Here is a 15,371-nt window from a genome sequence, read left to right on the forward strand (position 1 = left end):
GTATACTTGAAGCCATGTGCAGGTAACTATCCTAACAAACCTGTATTCCAATTTACTGAAAATATCATTCTTCACAGAAAATGTATCATTAATTATTGTGTATACACAAATTGACAAGATAGTAGTGTCTTCTCACAAGTGGAAATAATTAATTTATTATATCATTTATTTCCATTAACTAATCAAAAAGTCCCCAATAAGCCACAAAATTAACACACATGATTTATTTAAAAACAATGTACAGAAAACAAAACTGAAACAGAACTGACACAAAAAAACTGAATGAAAAAACTGAAGAAAGACTGTTGGTAAAACATGAATGTTGCAAGCCATTATGATGGTTGCGATTCATTTTATGCAGGATATAGATCAAGTATAGAGGTCAAAGTCCAGTCTCTTGGAGTTGTAGAACTGAGATCCCTCCTGGTCCAATCTCCTGCAGTAAACACCACTGCTGAAATAGCCTTCATCCACCCAATCCTGCAAAACAGATAATAAGAAGATTAAAACCCACTAGGTCAGATTGAGGTAAAAGGTAGGACCAGTCTACAACACAATAATCTAGAACACATAATTGGATTTACTAATAACTTTGCCACTACAAGGGGGGGGGGGGATACAATCATGAAAATACCTGCCTGTAAAATTTTGAAAATGTAGGTTTAAGCTACAAGGTTTTTAGACAAACTTGATTTAATTTTAAATTATGCATATACAATAAATAAAAACATTAAAAATAAGCAAATGGGAATGTACAAGTAGCCGTTACAGCAATTATGCTTTGATCGACTAAATGAGTGTGTAACCATCTATATTTCTATATACACATACAGGAACCAAATGTAACGAGACTGATCAAATGTTAGGTGTCTTGGAACACAAACCTGTAGTGCAACAACATACCCTTTTTCATTCCATCTTTCTGATTATATTAAACAGTTGTTTACAAAAGTATCAAAAGAAAAGCAGTGACAAAGAGATGATTCACTTGCACGTATCAACATAATCAAGAACTGCTTTTCAATTTAAAAATGTTGTTTGAGAATACCTGCATCTGCTGGCTGGTGAAGGGGCCATAGATTTCTGAGTTGTCCACATGTTCCCATTTGTACTCCCACATCACTTCATCACTCACTGAGAGGAAGACAAAACTTGATTAAAACAGATATATTTTATATTGAAGGCAACCATGTAAAAGTAAGAAAAACTAACCTCTATTGTTTTCTTCCTCTTTGTCCTCTGACTTGCTAACATGCTTCTCATCAAATTCATCAGCAAACATGTCAAGTTCATCTTCTTCGTCATTATCATCGCCACCCCGTTGTTTCTGTCCCACCGCTGGCCGCTTGCTGGTCATGCTCTTCATCAAATAGGCCAGTTTTTCATAGGTTTGCTGATAGATTTCAAACATCCCAGATCCAACCAGTCTGTCAGCAAGTGCCGTGAGCCTGTCAAGTTTTTCGGTATCCCTTTTAGTCTCCTCTGTGGGTTTACTTTCTTCCCTCAGCTTTCCCTTTTTTCGCCCTCCAAGTCCTCCTAACCGACGAAGCGCTGCAGCAACTGTTTCTCCAGGTTGCAACAGTTCAATCACAGCTTCGGTGAGCTGGTGCTGTGTGAAGGATGCCAGGGGGTCCTCGGCAGGTTCTGTCGCCTCCTCTTCTTCTTCTTCTTCCTCTTGGCCTGCCTGCTTTTCTTCTCTCTGTTTTTCTTCCTCAGCCTCATCTTCATCACCCACTCTGCGTGTCCGTTTGGCTCCAAGACCTTTCTTCTTTTGTTTGAAAGGCTGCTCTTTTATTCTGACCTGAAAGAAGAAACTGATATTACTACACAATGTCTGAAAGGTTCTCAAGAACAAAGGATATCTCTAAAATGCGAATACCCAATCAATGTTGTCAAGCCAGTTGTCTCTAATCTGTTGTTCTTTTTTGACGAAGTAATTTCCCTCTGAGTCAAAGTGTCCTTCCTGCATCTCCTCTTCCAGGTTGAAAGGAGTAATAGAAACTCCCTCATCAAAGTCGATTGTTGCTCCCTCTTGCCCTGAAAACATAGTTGGCATGGTCTTGAATTAAACAATTACTGATAGGCATAATTTCTACGAAATACGCTTCCAGCTGTCTGCCTCAATGTGGGGGAAAACAGTAGATTTGAAAATCTCAAGAGCAAATAAATACTGTATGTCCTCAAAATTTTATGTTCAAAACCTTTTACAGTTCACATTATCAGTAAGACATACCTTCCACATCATCACTGGCTAGGATATCGTATTTGCTGCTGTTTGTGTCCTCCCCTTCGTCTTCTTCATCACTGTCAAGGGAATGCTTACCCTTGAACCTGGAACCCGGTCCACTGACAGCCTCACAACTCTATAGAACAAAACAGAAAAACATGACAACAGAAATACTTGGTAAACTAACTAACTAATAACAGTAAATGTAATTCCAACATCAACTTTTCTTGCAAGCGTTAAAATTCATGCTTTTAATTAAAAAACAAAGTTACTTACTGTCTGACAATTCTGCACTTTTAATAGCCGACTGACTTATTTTCACCTACACTGTAAAAGAGTAGTGCATACAACTCTGTGTTTAAACAATAGGTACAACCTTTATTACCAAAGGCCATCCCATTTGGACTTAGCCTGTGGTCTTTTTGGCTCACAGCAATACATGGTAGCACCACAATGCTTGTGCAGACTCAGTTGTTGCAGTTTGTCTCAGTGTGTAGCTGCTACATATATTTTTGAGGTCCTAACTGATAAACCAGACACCTGGGTACCAGGGATCACGTGACCCATGAAAGAACTGCTTAATAAACTGTTGTTATATCAAGTTTTGGGAAATTAATAATATTTATTTCTACTACTGCAAAACTTTTTATCATGCTTTAATACACACATTTTAGTGCAGTACCTGAGAGTGTTTTTAAGAGGCTGTAGAAGCCACGTGGCTGTACTGAGGTTTGCGACCCGTCACATTTTTAATTGAGCAATGATAAACTGAGTAAAAAGACCAGTCAACCAGGCCAGGTTTTGGAAACATTTGAAGAAAACCCTGCTTAACGAAAACAACTGAATTACTCTTGCGATTCTTAGCTTCGCGTGTTATAATACTTTGATAACAAAAAAGCTGAACTCTGACACCACAACACCCAATGCTTCTTAGATAACTATGAAAATACCATTACCTTTTTATTAGGGATTTCGTCTTCCAGATCCAAGTCCCCGTTACCGTCTTCAAATGTTACTTTCCTCTTCGACATGGTGCTGCAGAGGTAAGACAGCGTTTTATTTATAGCATTTATTTATAGCATTATAGCATATAGCATTTATTTAAACATTAGTGAGTAGTTATAAAACTTTCATTAAGTAGATTTCCTACGTTGTACACATGAGTAGTTACGACAGAACTTGTTAGCTTTATAGCTAAACTGTTAGCAAACAGCAAATGCACAACCGATACAAAACAAGTGCAGCTTTTGTGGCAGTCTAAAACGTCCGCCAACAGGAGAGATAACATGTAGATAAGTTCATAAATATGACGTTTACATACCGCTGCGGTTTACAGAAATAGACTATTAAACTGACATTGAGCAACAAAATGCGGTAAAACCTGCGGGAATCAATTTAAGCGACGTTTTCCTTTCTTCTTCGCTGGATTTCTTCTTCTTCTTCTTCTTGTCTGCGCTTCCTTGACAAACAACAACACGGCGTGTTACTGCCACCATCTGGTGATGAGTGAGTTTTTATTTATTTAAGCTTAATTAAATTTAGCAAGCCTATTTTCTAATACAGGGCTAAAACATATAATCATTAGATGTGCAGACAGTTAATACATTAATTCATTAAGAATTATATAATAGTCAGGTATTATTGTTACTATTATTATTAAGATTATTATTATTATTTCACTATTTTTAATTGAATAAAAGATCTTTTAACTTGATCAGTAACAGATGTTATTGTTAGTTAGACCTGATTAGACATATTAAACTAAGATTTCTTCTTCAAAGACATTCAAACATTTGGAAAACCTCTTTATATATATTCATAATGGAATAATTGACTGAGCTGGGATAGGCCCCCACGCGACCCTTCACAGGAACAAGCGGTTACAGAAGATAAATGAATGAATGAATTATTGACTGGTTGCAGGAATTAATTTAGTATGTAAACTGAAACATTCAGTTTCTGCATTAGGGTTTGGCCTATGATCTTAGGTTGACTCTGACGTGCTGTGTAGGAATAGCTGTGCAGTATAGAAGGTCTGTATGTCTTAACACTTAGGACCCTTTTAGATTCGGAATTCCTTGAAGTCCATTGGGATAGAAAGGATAAGTAGCTGTCGAAAATAGACACATCATGCAAAGAAATGTTGAGCCAAATTTTCAAGAGGGCACCATTTGCCTTTAATTGTTACGAAAAGAAACAGTAAAAGGCAGAAGTGAGAGAGCTAATGCATCACATCTCAAAGTCCACTTCAGCTTTCAGCATCTCACTTCCAGGTAGCCTGTGAGTGAGTGAGGCCGGTTTTGTTCAGCTGTGTACGACCCATCAGCTCAAGGTAGACTCAAGCGTAGAGGAGAGAGACTATAATGTGTCAGTATTTTGTTACCAGGAAGTGGGTCGAGTTATTTATATTTCAACACTCGTCCTCTTATACCAGAGGGAGAGCCAGTGGTAGTAACCTGAAACTATATATTCTAACACTGCCTAGTTCTGGATGAACCAAGCTGATGGATAACAATTGGCTTTAGGAACGTCAAGAAAATATCTGTAAATATAAATAATGTAAGGAGGAAAGTGACCCTGCGAGGGATTCACCATTGACAGAGGTAAATATGAGTCACTATTTTCTATTGTGTCACTCTAGTCTGAGTCACGAGTAAAATTTACAGTTGTTGCTCTATTGTTATTATAACTTACTTTTACATACAGATTACACTAGTTTACTGTGTACTGAGTCAACATACACTTTAAATAACAGTATGTTCCTTTTATTTCATGTTTCTACATTGCTTATTATTTTATTATCGACCTTTATTTTAGTTCAAATCTTTTGAATCTTTCAGTATAAATACTCAGTGCTGTACATAAGTAAGGTAGTAGAAAACAGTATGTTACTTTTGTAGCTAGTTGAGATAGATTTAGTTCTCACTATGCGTGTGTAGGTATTTTAGTTTGCCGGGTCCCAACCTAGAGGTCAAGTACTTTCAAATGGTCACATTACAAATGTGATAGGTGATTTATTTATTTATTTAATTGTTTATTTAGATAGGGACAGTGCATATTGATGGACAACAGTACAAGTACACAATGTAAATATGCTAGAATTAGCACCATAGCTAGTTTTCATCTATTGTCCCTAGGCAGATACATAAAAAAAACACATAAAAGACAAGTAACAAGCATACAACACCCTCATGATGAGGAGATCAAGGCAGGGAAAATTATTTATGAAGCACCATTCAGACTCAAGTTAATTCATATTTATGAAAATTGCCATTTGAAACTAAATAAACGTATAAACAAAAGAAAAAGCAAGCAATAGTTAAAATATTTAAAAGAGGCCATGTAATTAATTAGTTTGAAACTTTCGACAAACTAAGTCGAGCTGTCAAGACCTGTTCCACAGGAAGCATAGAAACTAAAAACTGCATCACTTTGCTTAGTCTGAAACCAGAACAGTTATTTAAGGTGTATTGTGGTGTATTTCACGCATGATAGTCCACATCTTATGCAGTTTCCAGTAAATACCTTCCGAATGTAACAACACTTTCTCTTCTTTAGGTGTTGGGATGAAGCTCCATGAGAAAATTTTGACACATTACCTATCATGCACCTCTCCAGTAGACAAACAGGGATATCTCTACAAAAAGGTTTGGAAAAGCATATAGCATAGACAACATAAAACCACTTCTTATATGGTAGCAAATGCAAAAAATCCTGCTTTTCTTTGATACATTTTTTCATAGAAAAATCGAAATGGCACCTACCATCGACGCTGGTTTGTCCTGAAGGCAAACCTGCTTTTCTATCAGGAGCGTCCCGCTGACAGACACCTGTTGGGTGTTATTGTGCTGGAAGGGTGTGCCATTCAGCATTCAGAGTGTGATGGACAGTTTGCCTTTTCCCTTGTGTTTGGGCCCGAACTCAAAACCTACAGATTTGCAGCAGTGGATCATCAGACTCAAGAAAGTTGGGTGAAAGCTCTTCTCTCAGCCAGCCACTGTTACCTCTCCCTGCTGGTGAGAGACCTGGGGAGGCAGTATGAAGGTGTGTTAGCAGTGCTCCTTCCTGTAAAGAAAGTTTTTGTTTATCTTTTACAGGCAGTTTTTATTCAAATATTGTCTAATCACCATTGTTATTTGGCTCTGATATAGGGTATTTTTACAAGCACTTCTAGAGCTTATTTAGCTCATCGTCTAATCTATTAAGAAATGTAAAATAAATGTACATTTTGGTAGACAGAACCAGACAAGTGATTTCCTTTGTTTTCAGTGTTTGTGCAAAGCTAAGTTAAACAGAAACAGTTGTACCCAGGCATGAACATGGTATGGACCTTCCCATAGCATTTCACAGAATGTTGAACAATTCCTTCAAAAATGTTCTATTAATATAATATTTATAGTTATGATTGGTCTTTTTTTATTTTTTTTTATTTCTCTATCTGCAGAAGCCAAGCAGCAACAAGGCTCTGGTCAATCCTGCTCCTCTGTCAGTGCCCTCTCACGGTCCACCAACAGCCTCTTAATCACTTTGCAGGGACCAGCAGCACAGATCAGGGAGGGGAGAAGCCTCAGCGCCAGCTGTGTTTTACAAGCACCTTCAAAACCAACTAAAGTGGTGTCTAGAAAGTCCCCCAAACTGTGGCACAGAAGAAATGCTCATGTCACACCACTTAATGGACCAGCACCTTTGTATGGCGAATGGCCTTTGGTGGGATTTGACCCACTTGAGGATTTCAGCAAACTTCATGATTATTATGGCCAGGAAGTGAAGAAAGCAAGGGAGGATTGGCTGAAAAGTCGACAAACAGAGGAGGACCACACTGATGGAGATCTCATCGATCTGGGGTAAAAAGAGAAACAACAAAAGAAGAAATGCTTTAAGGGGAAGTGAGAAGGAGCTAGAGTACATATGTGTCAAAAAGGAACTGAGCCTGAAGTATTTTCACATACGCTGTATTTAGAGTTTGAAGCCCAGACAGCTGTGCTAAACAAGTGCTAAAAGTTTATGTTGAATTGAGCATTTCTATGTTAGACTTATAGTAGTTGACAGAAATAATTCTGCGCTTGTCTGAACCAAGATGGCCTTTCACTCTCTCTGGGACACCACAAAGAACACTCTAAACACAAAGTGAATAAGGCCAGAAGCTGCTGGTGTAACCCCACACTTTTAGATGTTAAGCAGTGTGCAGTTTCTTGTTGTAGTAAAGGTGACAGTGACATTGTTGACAGCACAACACCAGGATGTTGTGATTAATTTCCCAGTTTACACCTGTGCTTTTTCCTGCTTATTCCTTGTTCATATGTACCCACAGCATGGGAACTGTTTATGATGCAGTATTAAACATAAGGTATTATATATTTACCAAAATAAAATTGGTTTGTTGACTTGATGATGTCTCCAAATCAGCTGACATGCTGACACACAATCCTGTAAGATGCAGATGCTCAAAATACACCTGGAAACCATCATTACAAAATAATAATGTTTCCGGAAATAGACATAATTATGAAATTTTCCATTTTATGTAATGCACCTTCTGCATAGGCAGCTTGATGAAACTATTTAGGTGTTAAAAAAAAGGCTATGCCAGAAGAAAGAGAATGTTCTGTGGTGTCAAGTAAATCTGCAATAAATACAGTAATTTAGACAGAAATGATTAGAGAAAACCTGGGTTTTGGAGTCAGTGTTCGTCTGGAGATTTGCCTTGGTTTAGACAGAGAGAGATAATTTGACTTTCTAACAAAGTCATACTAAACAGGGTCCCATGATTTTCTAATGGTTAGGAAGCAATTCGTTAATCAATGATGACAGTCAGTGGAGGATGGTAAACAGCAGAGGGAGCTGAAGACACAGTAGGATGGGTGCAGCGTGACTTACGCAGAAATAGCTCAGTGATTTATGGAAGCATATGAGGGACACACAGAATTCAGCTGCTATTAGAAGAGGCAGGGTTAAATATTTATATATTATATATTAAATTAGTGTCTAGAACTGAGTTACACTCTAATTTACTTGCATTATTGCAGCATGACTCTGACTCTTAATTTCCATTCAATCCACCAGGCTGATGAAATGATGCACTCTGAAAATGATTTATGCTGGCACCTGACCAGCCTTTACCTTAAATTTACTGTACAGAATGTTAGGCAGCCACATGGGATCAGATAACAAAATAGAGCAACCCTAGACCGGTAGGAAATCAAACGCACCAGAGTATGAGAGTCTCCCATGTCACGTCAGTTCCTTAAGGACTTCTTCCCCATAGGTCAAGCTGGGAGCTTCTCCACATTCCAGAGCCTACAGACATACATGCCGATCGTGTAAAAAGTGATAGATGGCTCCAAAGGAGCGTGGTGAGACATATCACATTACAGCAAAGGCCCTCGCAATGTACACACATCTGTATGGAACGACTTCCTCACTATTGCGGCGTGTAAACACATTGTGATGTCAGGAAGTCTGTAAAATGTAGCAGCTGACGCATCTGTGAAGAGTTTGAGATGGCAAAGCTTACGCTCATACTTTTATGAATTGCCTGTCAGTCATCGCCTGTAGGGGTGACGACAAAATCCGACACAGCCAGAAAAGACACCGCAACAAACAGAAATAACTCTCACATTTTCTTTTCAAGATAAATTTTAACAACATCAATGTAATATTATTTGACAGGAATTTGCCAGCAATGTATGCCAAACCAGAACAAATACTGAGGTGTTGTATGAAGGTGGACATAAATCATCATTATCTTATTATAAACAAAGAAAGCTGAATTAATGTCAACCCAATGCTAGTACAGAGTTTTACAGTCGAAATACAATGCCATGTAATTCCCTGGTAATTAGTATTGCCTTAATTCCTGTTTAAATAAACCTTATATTAATATTTTAAAGCACTGACTCATTGATGTGAAAGCACACTGAGGACCAATGGGATGCTTTAAATTAAAAAGTTCTGTGCTTTACCTCCCGACACCAAAAGTAAAAATGACAGAACATGGCGTAAGATGCATTTTGTTCCTCCAACAAGGTGATGATGAACAAGTAAACCTGAGGTCAAAGGTTAACAGGAGCACAAGGGAAGGACTGACAGCTAGGGTCACACTCTGAACATACTGCACGCCCAAGATAAACAAACGTCTGTCCAATCCAAATGACAGGAAACCAGTAAAGAGGAGACATGTGAGTCATCACAGAGACCAGTGGAAAGACAAACAGCCACAACCAGAGAACAAAAATAAATGTATCAAAAACAACAGATTAACAAATTTGTCCACTGAATGAAAACAGATTATCTCTGAGGTAAATTTGGATATAAAACCTTGAAAAAATAAATGAAGGGAAGAATTTTGCTCTCCGGGGCCGGCACATTGGCAGACTGTCAAGTTTATTTAGCTATTTTGGTCGCCCTCAGCTGTCCCTTTTATGTTCTTCTGGGAATGTCTGCTGCCATCACCCTGGCAAGTAATCCCCTTATTTTTAAGGGGGGGCATGAGGGGCAGACGGCGTGAGAGGCGGCAAACAGGTGGAAAAGCATTCACAACTGAGGCTAATCACCAACACACACCTTCATAGAGATGAGAAAGCAGGACCTCAGCCAAGGGTTAAAGGTGCCACTTTTACAGGTCTGGCATGTTGTTGTTCATTTAAGGCCGACAATCTCTGGGAAAAGAAAGAAAGAAACAATAAATGGAAAGAGAAGCATGAAATTTACATTCACATTAGTTTCAGAAATCAATCAAATTGTAATCTATAAAATAAGAGACTTCTCCAGTTAAATAAAATGTTACTGTGATGGTAAAAGTGTGAAAGTAATAAAGTAGATGAGCATTATAGTTTTGTTGTTTTGATGTACTCACACTTCACATGAGTATTGTGCCATTATTTCTATTCTATGAGTACTGTGAGAGTTAATTTTACAGGTATAGTTACTAGTTGCTTTAGTAACTCATTTAAATAAAACACAGTATATGACTGAAGATCAATGCCTTACAGCATACTTAAAGCAAACTGATATTGTTTGTTCTGTTTATTACATCAACATGTGTCAATTATGTTGCTTTTATTGCTTTTTGTCTCCCACATTCCACGTACTTTAATGCCTTATATTTCTTTTACATCACAATAAAAGAAGATGACAATAATGCCAAAGACAAAGGCCTTAATGATGACCAGGTATTAACTATGTTTATGTTGCTACTGGACAGAAAATGTAAAGCAGTCACAAGTAAAAGGGCAATTGTATTCTGTCACTTATATCTGTCACTTATTTAAATCTGTCAGTTATATCATTGCCCCAGTTATTTGAGATGTAAGTTGTTTTTTTTAAAAGTACATAAAAAGAAAGATGAATTCTTAAAAGTGAAGCCTTGTAAGCATTTACATTTAAGCATCATGAAAAACAGCCAAGATGTACAGTATGTGCACATAACAAGACTGTGAGCATGAATAGGCCAAATCATTATCACATTTTCCAAAATTATTTTAAATGATTGCTGATATTTTAATTAGAGATGAGACAGATACGTTCATGCAGTCGTACTGTACGTATTTGGTCCCGGAAGTAGCCCATCATCATTGCTGTCATGGGAAAATTCCAAATCTGACATCATTAATTTGTCGCAACTTAAAAAAAGAAAGCCGAGCCGTGCACATACAGGGTAAAAGCTGCATCAGTTGCTGAGGGTATAGAATGCTTGTATCTCACTCTGTAATATCGCAATGGACATCACAAACCAAAAATAAAGTCAGGCAGTGGCCGCTGCGCCTTTCTGCAGGCAAACGGAGGTGGACAGAGGGAGGGTGGAGGAACAGTGTCCAGTGGTCCAGCAAGCATCTATGTCCCGAATGTCCTTATTAGTCCACGTGGGACTGCAGACCTGTGGCATGGTCCCTCAGCTATCGGGTTTACTTAATTCCAAGACTCCTGGGTCTATTTTTGATCTCCTGTAAGGTGATACAGAGTTCCGCCATTCTGTCTCCTTCACTTTTGCCATCAGTTCATCCTTAACCATCCTCTCTCTCTCTCTCTCTCTCTCTCTCCCTCTCTGCTCTCTTTTTTATCCCAATCCAAACTTGAGGCTGTGTCTAAAGTTAGATTGGCTTCCAGTATATAAGCCTCCGGGGATATACGTATAACGCGGCTTCACACAGTCTTCTCTTTCTTGATCTTCCAAACCTCCACTCAAACCGTCTCAAGATGGTGAGTACCAGGGTTCCCACATATCTGCAATCCGCTGGTGGATATTTCTCCAGGGGGAATAAAACCAACCCTATGGATTAACTCAGATTTTTGATTGTCAAATTGATGTAGAAACTCCTGTAGATTTTGGACATCTTCTGTGGATGTTTTTGAGATAACCACAGCTCTTGGTGATGCAGTAAGAAGGATGCTAGTGCGTGAGGTGGTGGTGAATTTTTGTTTTACATCATGTGCAGGTTGCATGTCAAACTCAAAGTTTTGCAGAGCTACATGGAAGAAAATATGCTGCCACAAATTCATAAACCAAACACGTGTAATGTTAAGTTAGATCATACATTTCATACCTAAGCTGAAGATCAGACCTGAACTTGTAGGATCTATCATGCTGCTGCAGTCGATCAGAACCTATCCAAAGAGACAGAAGATGATTTTTATCCAATGTTTTTCTCTAATCTTTATTTATGGCTTTACTCTTTTGCACTTATAAAGGTAATTCATATTAAATGATGAAAGTAAAATGGGATAACCACCCTGTTATTTTTCGTGGACATATACAATTTACATAGCATAATAGAAAGGGAACCTCTACTCACATAGCACTCATTAGCATCCTGGACCCATTTGAAGATTTCCTCCACGTGTTTGTCCTCCAGGCACCAAAGAAGGCCAAGAGGAGGCAGGCAGCAGGAGACGGCGGCTCCTCCAACGTGTTCTCCATGTTTGAGCAGAGCCAGATTCAGGAGTACAAGGAGGTGAGGTTGTCTGGTCTCTCAGTGATATTCCATTCATACGGGGGACTGCTTTTTTCTGCTCTACAAGCATTATTAATGGCCGAATCAGATCAGGGAAAGCCCCAAGAAACACTCGACATCTGTGTTATGTCCAGTTAGCTGTCAAAGATATGTAAAGAACCCCACATTTGGAATCTGATCAAATATAGAGTTCAGTTTAGGAGTTCTCGTATCCATTTTCACAGCAGTTGCTATTATGCATGCCTCCTCTTCTCCCCTGACAATCTAATAAGCATAAGAATGTCATTAGGAGCGGCGCAGAAATTTTGACACCATCTAAAGCTCTCTGTATTTTGTGCACCTTTGACCCCAGCTCAGCTGTCACTCAGACATCTTCTTGAGACTCTGCCCAACGGCTGGGAAGCTGAGCAGAATAACTGTAGTATAATGCAATAACAGACTTTTTTGTTTTTGTTTGTTGTTCTTCTGTGTGTTTTTCACCTGAAGATGTACCTTTTCAGACTCCACTGAAGCCATTTGAACCCAGAAAGTAACAGACAGAGTGTAAAAGTGAGACCTAAAGGCAGGTGTCAGAGTTCATTAAGGTCAGGGAGATGGGATTTTATAAGGGCATGCTGTCAAGAGATTGGATAATGATGTGTCTGAGTTTTCAGTGTGTTGTCAAGAGATCTGCGCTCCAAGTGGAGGAAACATTCCTCCCACGATAAGTGATACAGGCTTCTTGATTGCCACTTAGGGAATGTATAACATGATGATTAAGACGATCTTAGCACGTTGCACAGATGGAAAGATAGCAGCCAAGGGGATGTATTTGTATCTATCAGCACAAGGGAAACTTGTGAGTAAGAAATGGTAGCGTAAGGAGAGGGGGTGATGAGAAAGGTCAGCAACAAAGTTCAAGTTCAAGTCCAAGAGGTTCTCTTAGGTTTCATAGTCGTAAGTTGCAGACTAGATCACACAGCTGTTCCCTCATGATACTTTCCAAAATTAACATGTAAGAAAAAACTGGGGGGCGCATTAAGCACTCCCACAAGCCAGTCCTTTCAATCTCTAAGCCGCTTAAGCCAAGTATGAGTTTTTGGGTACAGTCTATTTCTTGCACAGTATCCTCTAACATAATTTAAACAGCACCGTGTCAAAGATATTTGCCAGCTGTCACTTTAATAGACAAACTGTTGACAGCGGAGTCAGTAAAAGTGCAAAAAGGTCTCACCCTTTCGGCCTACACAGACGGCAGTTTCCTTCCCGTTATAAACCCCATCTTTGCTTTCCAGGCTTTCACAATCATCGACCAGAACAGAGATGGCATCATCAGCAAAGATGACCTGAGGGACGTGCTGGCCTCAATGGGTAGGCCGCGACGGAGCAAATCTGCACAAAGAATGCATGTGTGAATTCATGACCTCTGGCCCTAATGCAAATTTCTGTGCTATTCAGGCCAGCTGAACGTGAAGAATGAGGAGCTGGAGGCCATGATTAAGGAGGCCAGCGGCCCCATCAACTTCACCGTCTTCCTCACCATGTTTGGAGAGAAGCTGAAGGGTGGGCAACACATTTTACACCTAAACTTTTATATTATAGCTACCATAGTTGAGTCAAAGTGAAGTTAGTTAGCAGTGTTCAAAAGCAGTATTCCCACTGTATACCACTTTATAACTCTAATCAACCATCATTTATTTTAACTCACTACCTAGAAAAGGTTAAAGGGTTTTCAGGTTAAAATTATACATATCTACTAGTGTAGTAGCCTAGTGAAACCATGGCTACTGTTTACATCTTTTGATAGATTTGTTGTGATTATAGTCTGTATAACTCACCTCTTGTCCTGTACAGGTGCTGACCCCGAGGACGTTATTCTTAGCGCCTTCAAAGTCCTGGACCCCGAGGGTACTGGAAGCATCAAGAAGGAATTGTAAGGACTTTGTCAAAAACAACGACAACAACAGAACAAATGATACCATTGCCTATGCACATGCAAGTGCCTTCAAACACACCATTAACACTAAATCTTTCGCCTTGCCTGTTTCAGCCTTGAGGAGCTCCTGACCACTCAGTGCGACAGGTTCACCAAGGATGAGGTAAATTGCCGTAAAGCTATGAGCTACTTGAAGTTTAGTTTTTTTCAAGAAATAATTTGGACTAATATCTTTGAAATGAAATCCATCTAACCCTCATTAACTCTCATAATCTTCCTCAGATTAAGAACATGTGGGCCGCCTTCCCCCCAGATGTTGCTGGCAACGTAGACTACAAGAACATCTGCTACGTCATCACACACGGAGAGGAGAAGGAGGAGTAAGGAGAAAGCTAGAAGACAAGAAAGACAACAATCCCTTTGCTATTCTGCCTTCCCTGTCCTTTCTCTCTTCCTCTTCCTCCCTACTTACCCTCTGTGTAAACCCTTGTGCTCAGACGCTTGTGTTCAAACCAAAGACTTGCCACACGGACACATGTCTGGTGCCCATGGGGTGTCTATGTTTGCTTATGGGGAATAGGGATGGTTTTCAATAAAATTATCCTGTGACATCATTTCCAACCACCACATTTCTCAAACATCCTTTCTTTCCTTGCAACCATCTGCTGTCTTTTCACCTCTTTCTGACTTGTCACTTCAGCCTCTGAGGTTTTTGTGTGAATGACCCTCTGCTTCCCTCGGCATCTCAGGGGGAAACAGGTTTATTGGCTGAAGGGGCAAATTGAGGACCTCATTCCAAATTTTGAAGATGTTCTCTCGGCTAGAAGAGGTGAGAGGAGGGAGAGCATTGCAGGTTAAGATGGGGAAAAGTTGTCTCCTTAAAGTGATGACAGCTTTCTTTCCTGGAGAAACGAAAAGAAAAATGCTGAAGGAGAGGAGAGAAAGGGACGAAAGAAAACATGCTAGTCTTCGATTTCTTTCCCTCCGCTCCTTCTTGCATCTAGTGAATCACCTTTTTTTCCCATAAGCTATCCCAAATCCAGTGACTGGATTCCTTCTCACCTTCCCTCTGTAATGAATAAAAGGGACAAACTGTGAATAAAATCTCTTTCCTTTTGTACAATAGTGTGTCTGTTCAGTGGCTCTGTGGGGCAGGGTTTGAGGAAATGATGCATAATTCTGCATCTACACCCCTACTGACCTCTAGTGGACCTTCTTTATATCTGCAGTTACAGACATGAGCCTGCAACAGATTACAAACTACTGTACTCACTCACTC

At 39.3% G+C, this 15,371-nt stretch overlaps 3 protein-coding genes across 6 annotated transcripts; 2 read left to right on the forward strand and 1 right to left on the reverse strand.

The window, feature by feature from the left end:
- Nucleotides 1–204: 204 nt before the first annotated feature.
- Nucleotides 205–3,676, reverse strand: cd2bp2 (CD2 (cytoplasmic tail) binding protein 2). 3 transcript variants are annotated; one of them, XM_084570750.1, is made up of 7 exons: nt 3,609–3,676; nt 3,184–3,262; nt 2,234–2,363; nt 1,880–2,037; nt 1,213–1,801; nt 1,049–1,134; nt 205–480 (listed from the first exon to the last, which is right to left on the reverse strand). In XM_084570750.1, the coding sequence occupies exons 2-7, from the start codon at nt 3,256–3,258 to the stop codon at nt 370–372; spliced, it is 1,149 nt and encodes a 382-aa protein (XP_084426876.1). In that variant the 5' UTR covers nt 3,259–3,262; nt 3,609–3,676; the 3' UTR covers nt 205–369. The 3 variants fall into 3 exon arrangements, with proteins under 3 accessions (XP_084426876.1, XP_084426875.1, XP_084426877.1); XM_084570749.1 differs by having other exon boundaries at nt 3,549–3,665; XM_084570751.1 differs by having other exon boundaries at nt 3,584–3,627.
- A 363-nt stretch (nt 3,677–4,039) lies between these two features.
- Nucleotides 4,040–7,550, forward strand: pheta2 (PH domain containing endocytic trafficking adaptor 2). Of its 2 annotated transcripts, XM_084570206.1 has the most exons (4): nt 4,040–4,830; nt 5,786–5,874; nt 5,971–6,271; nt 6,672–7,550. In XM_084570206.1, exons 2-4 carry the CDS (start codon nt 5,794–5,796, stop codon nt 7,073–7,075), a joined length of 786 nt encoding a protein of 261 aa, XP_084426332.1. In that variant the 5' UTR covers nt 4,040–4,830; nt 5,786–5,793; the 3' UTR covers nt 7,076–7,550. The 2 variants fall into 2 exon arrangements, with proteins under 2 accessions (XP_084426332.1, XP_084426333.1); XM_084570207.1 differs by lacking the exon at nt 4,040–4,830 and having other exon boundaries at nt 5,783–5,874.
- A 3,824-nt stretch (nt 7,551–11,374) lies between these two features.
- Nucleotides 11,375–15,215, forward strand: mylpfa (myosin light chain, phosphorylatable, fast skeletal muscle a). The gene is made up of 7 exons (XM_084571407.1): nt 11,375–11,425; nt 12,079–12,177; nt 13,452–13,527; nt 13,615–13,719; nt 14,011–14,089; nt 14,207–14,255; nt 14,375–15,215. Exons 1-7 carry the CDS (start codon nt 11,423–11,425, stop codon nt 14,474–14,476), a joined length of 513 nt encoding a protein of 170 aa, XP_084427533.1. The 5' UTR covers nt 11,375–11,422; the 3' UTR covers nt 14,477–15,215.
- Nucleotides 15,216–15,371: the final 156 nt, after the last annotated feature.

The sequence above is a fragment of the Chelon labrosus genome (assembly GCF_963514085.1).
Source record: "Chelon labrosus genome assembly, chromosome: 21".
Classification (NCBI taxonomy): Eukaryota; Metazoa; Chordata; class Actinopteri; order Mugiliformes; family Mugilidae; genus Chelon; species Chelon labrosus.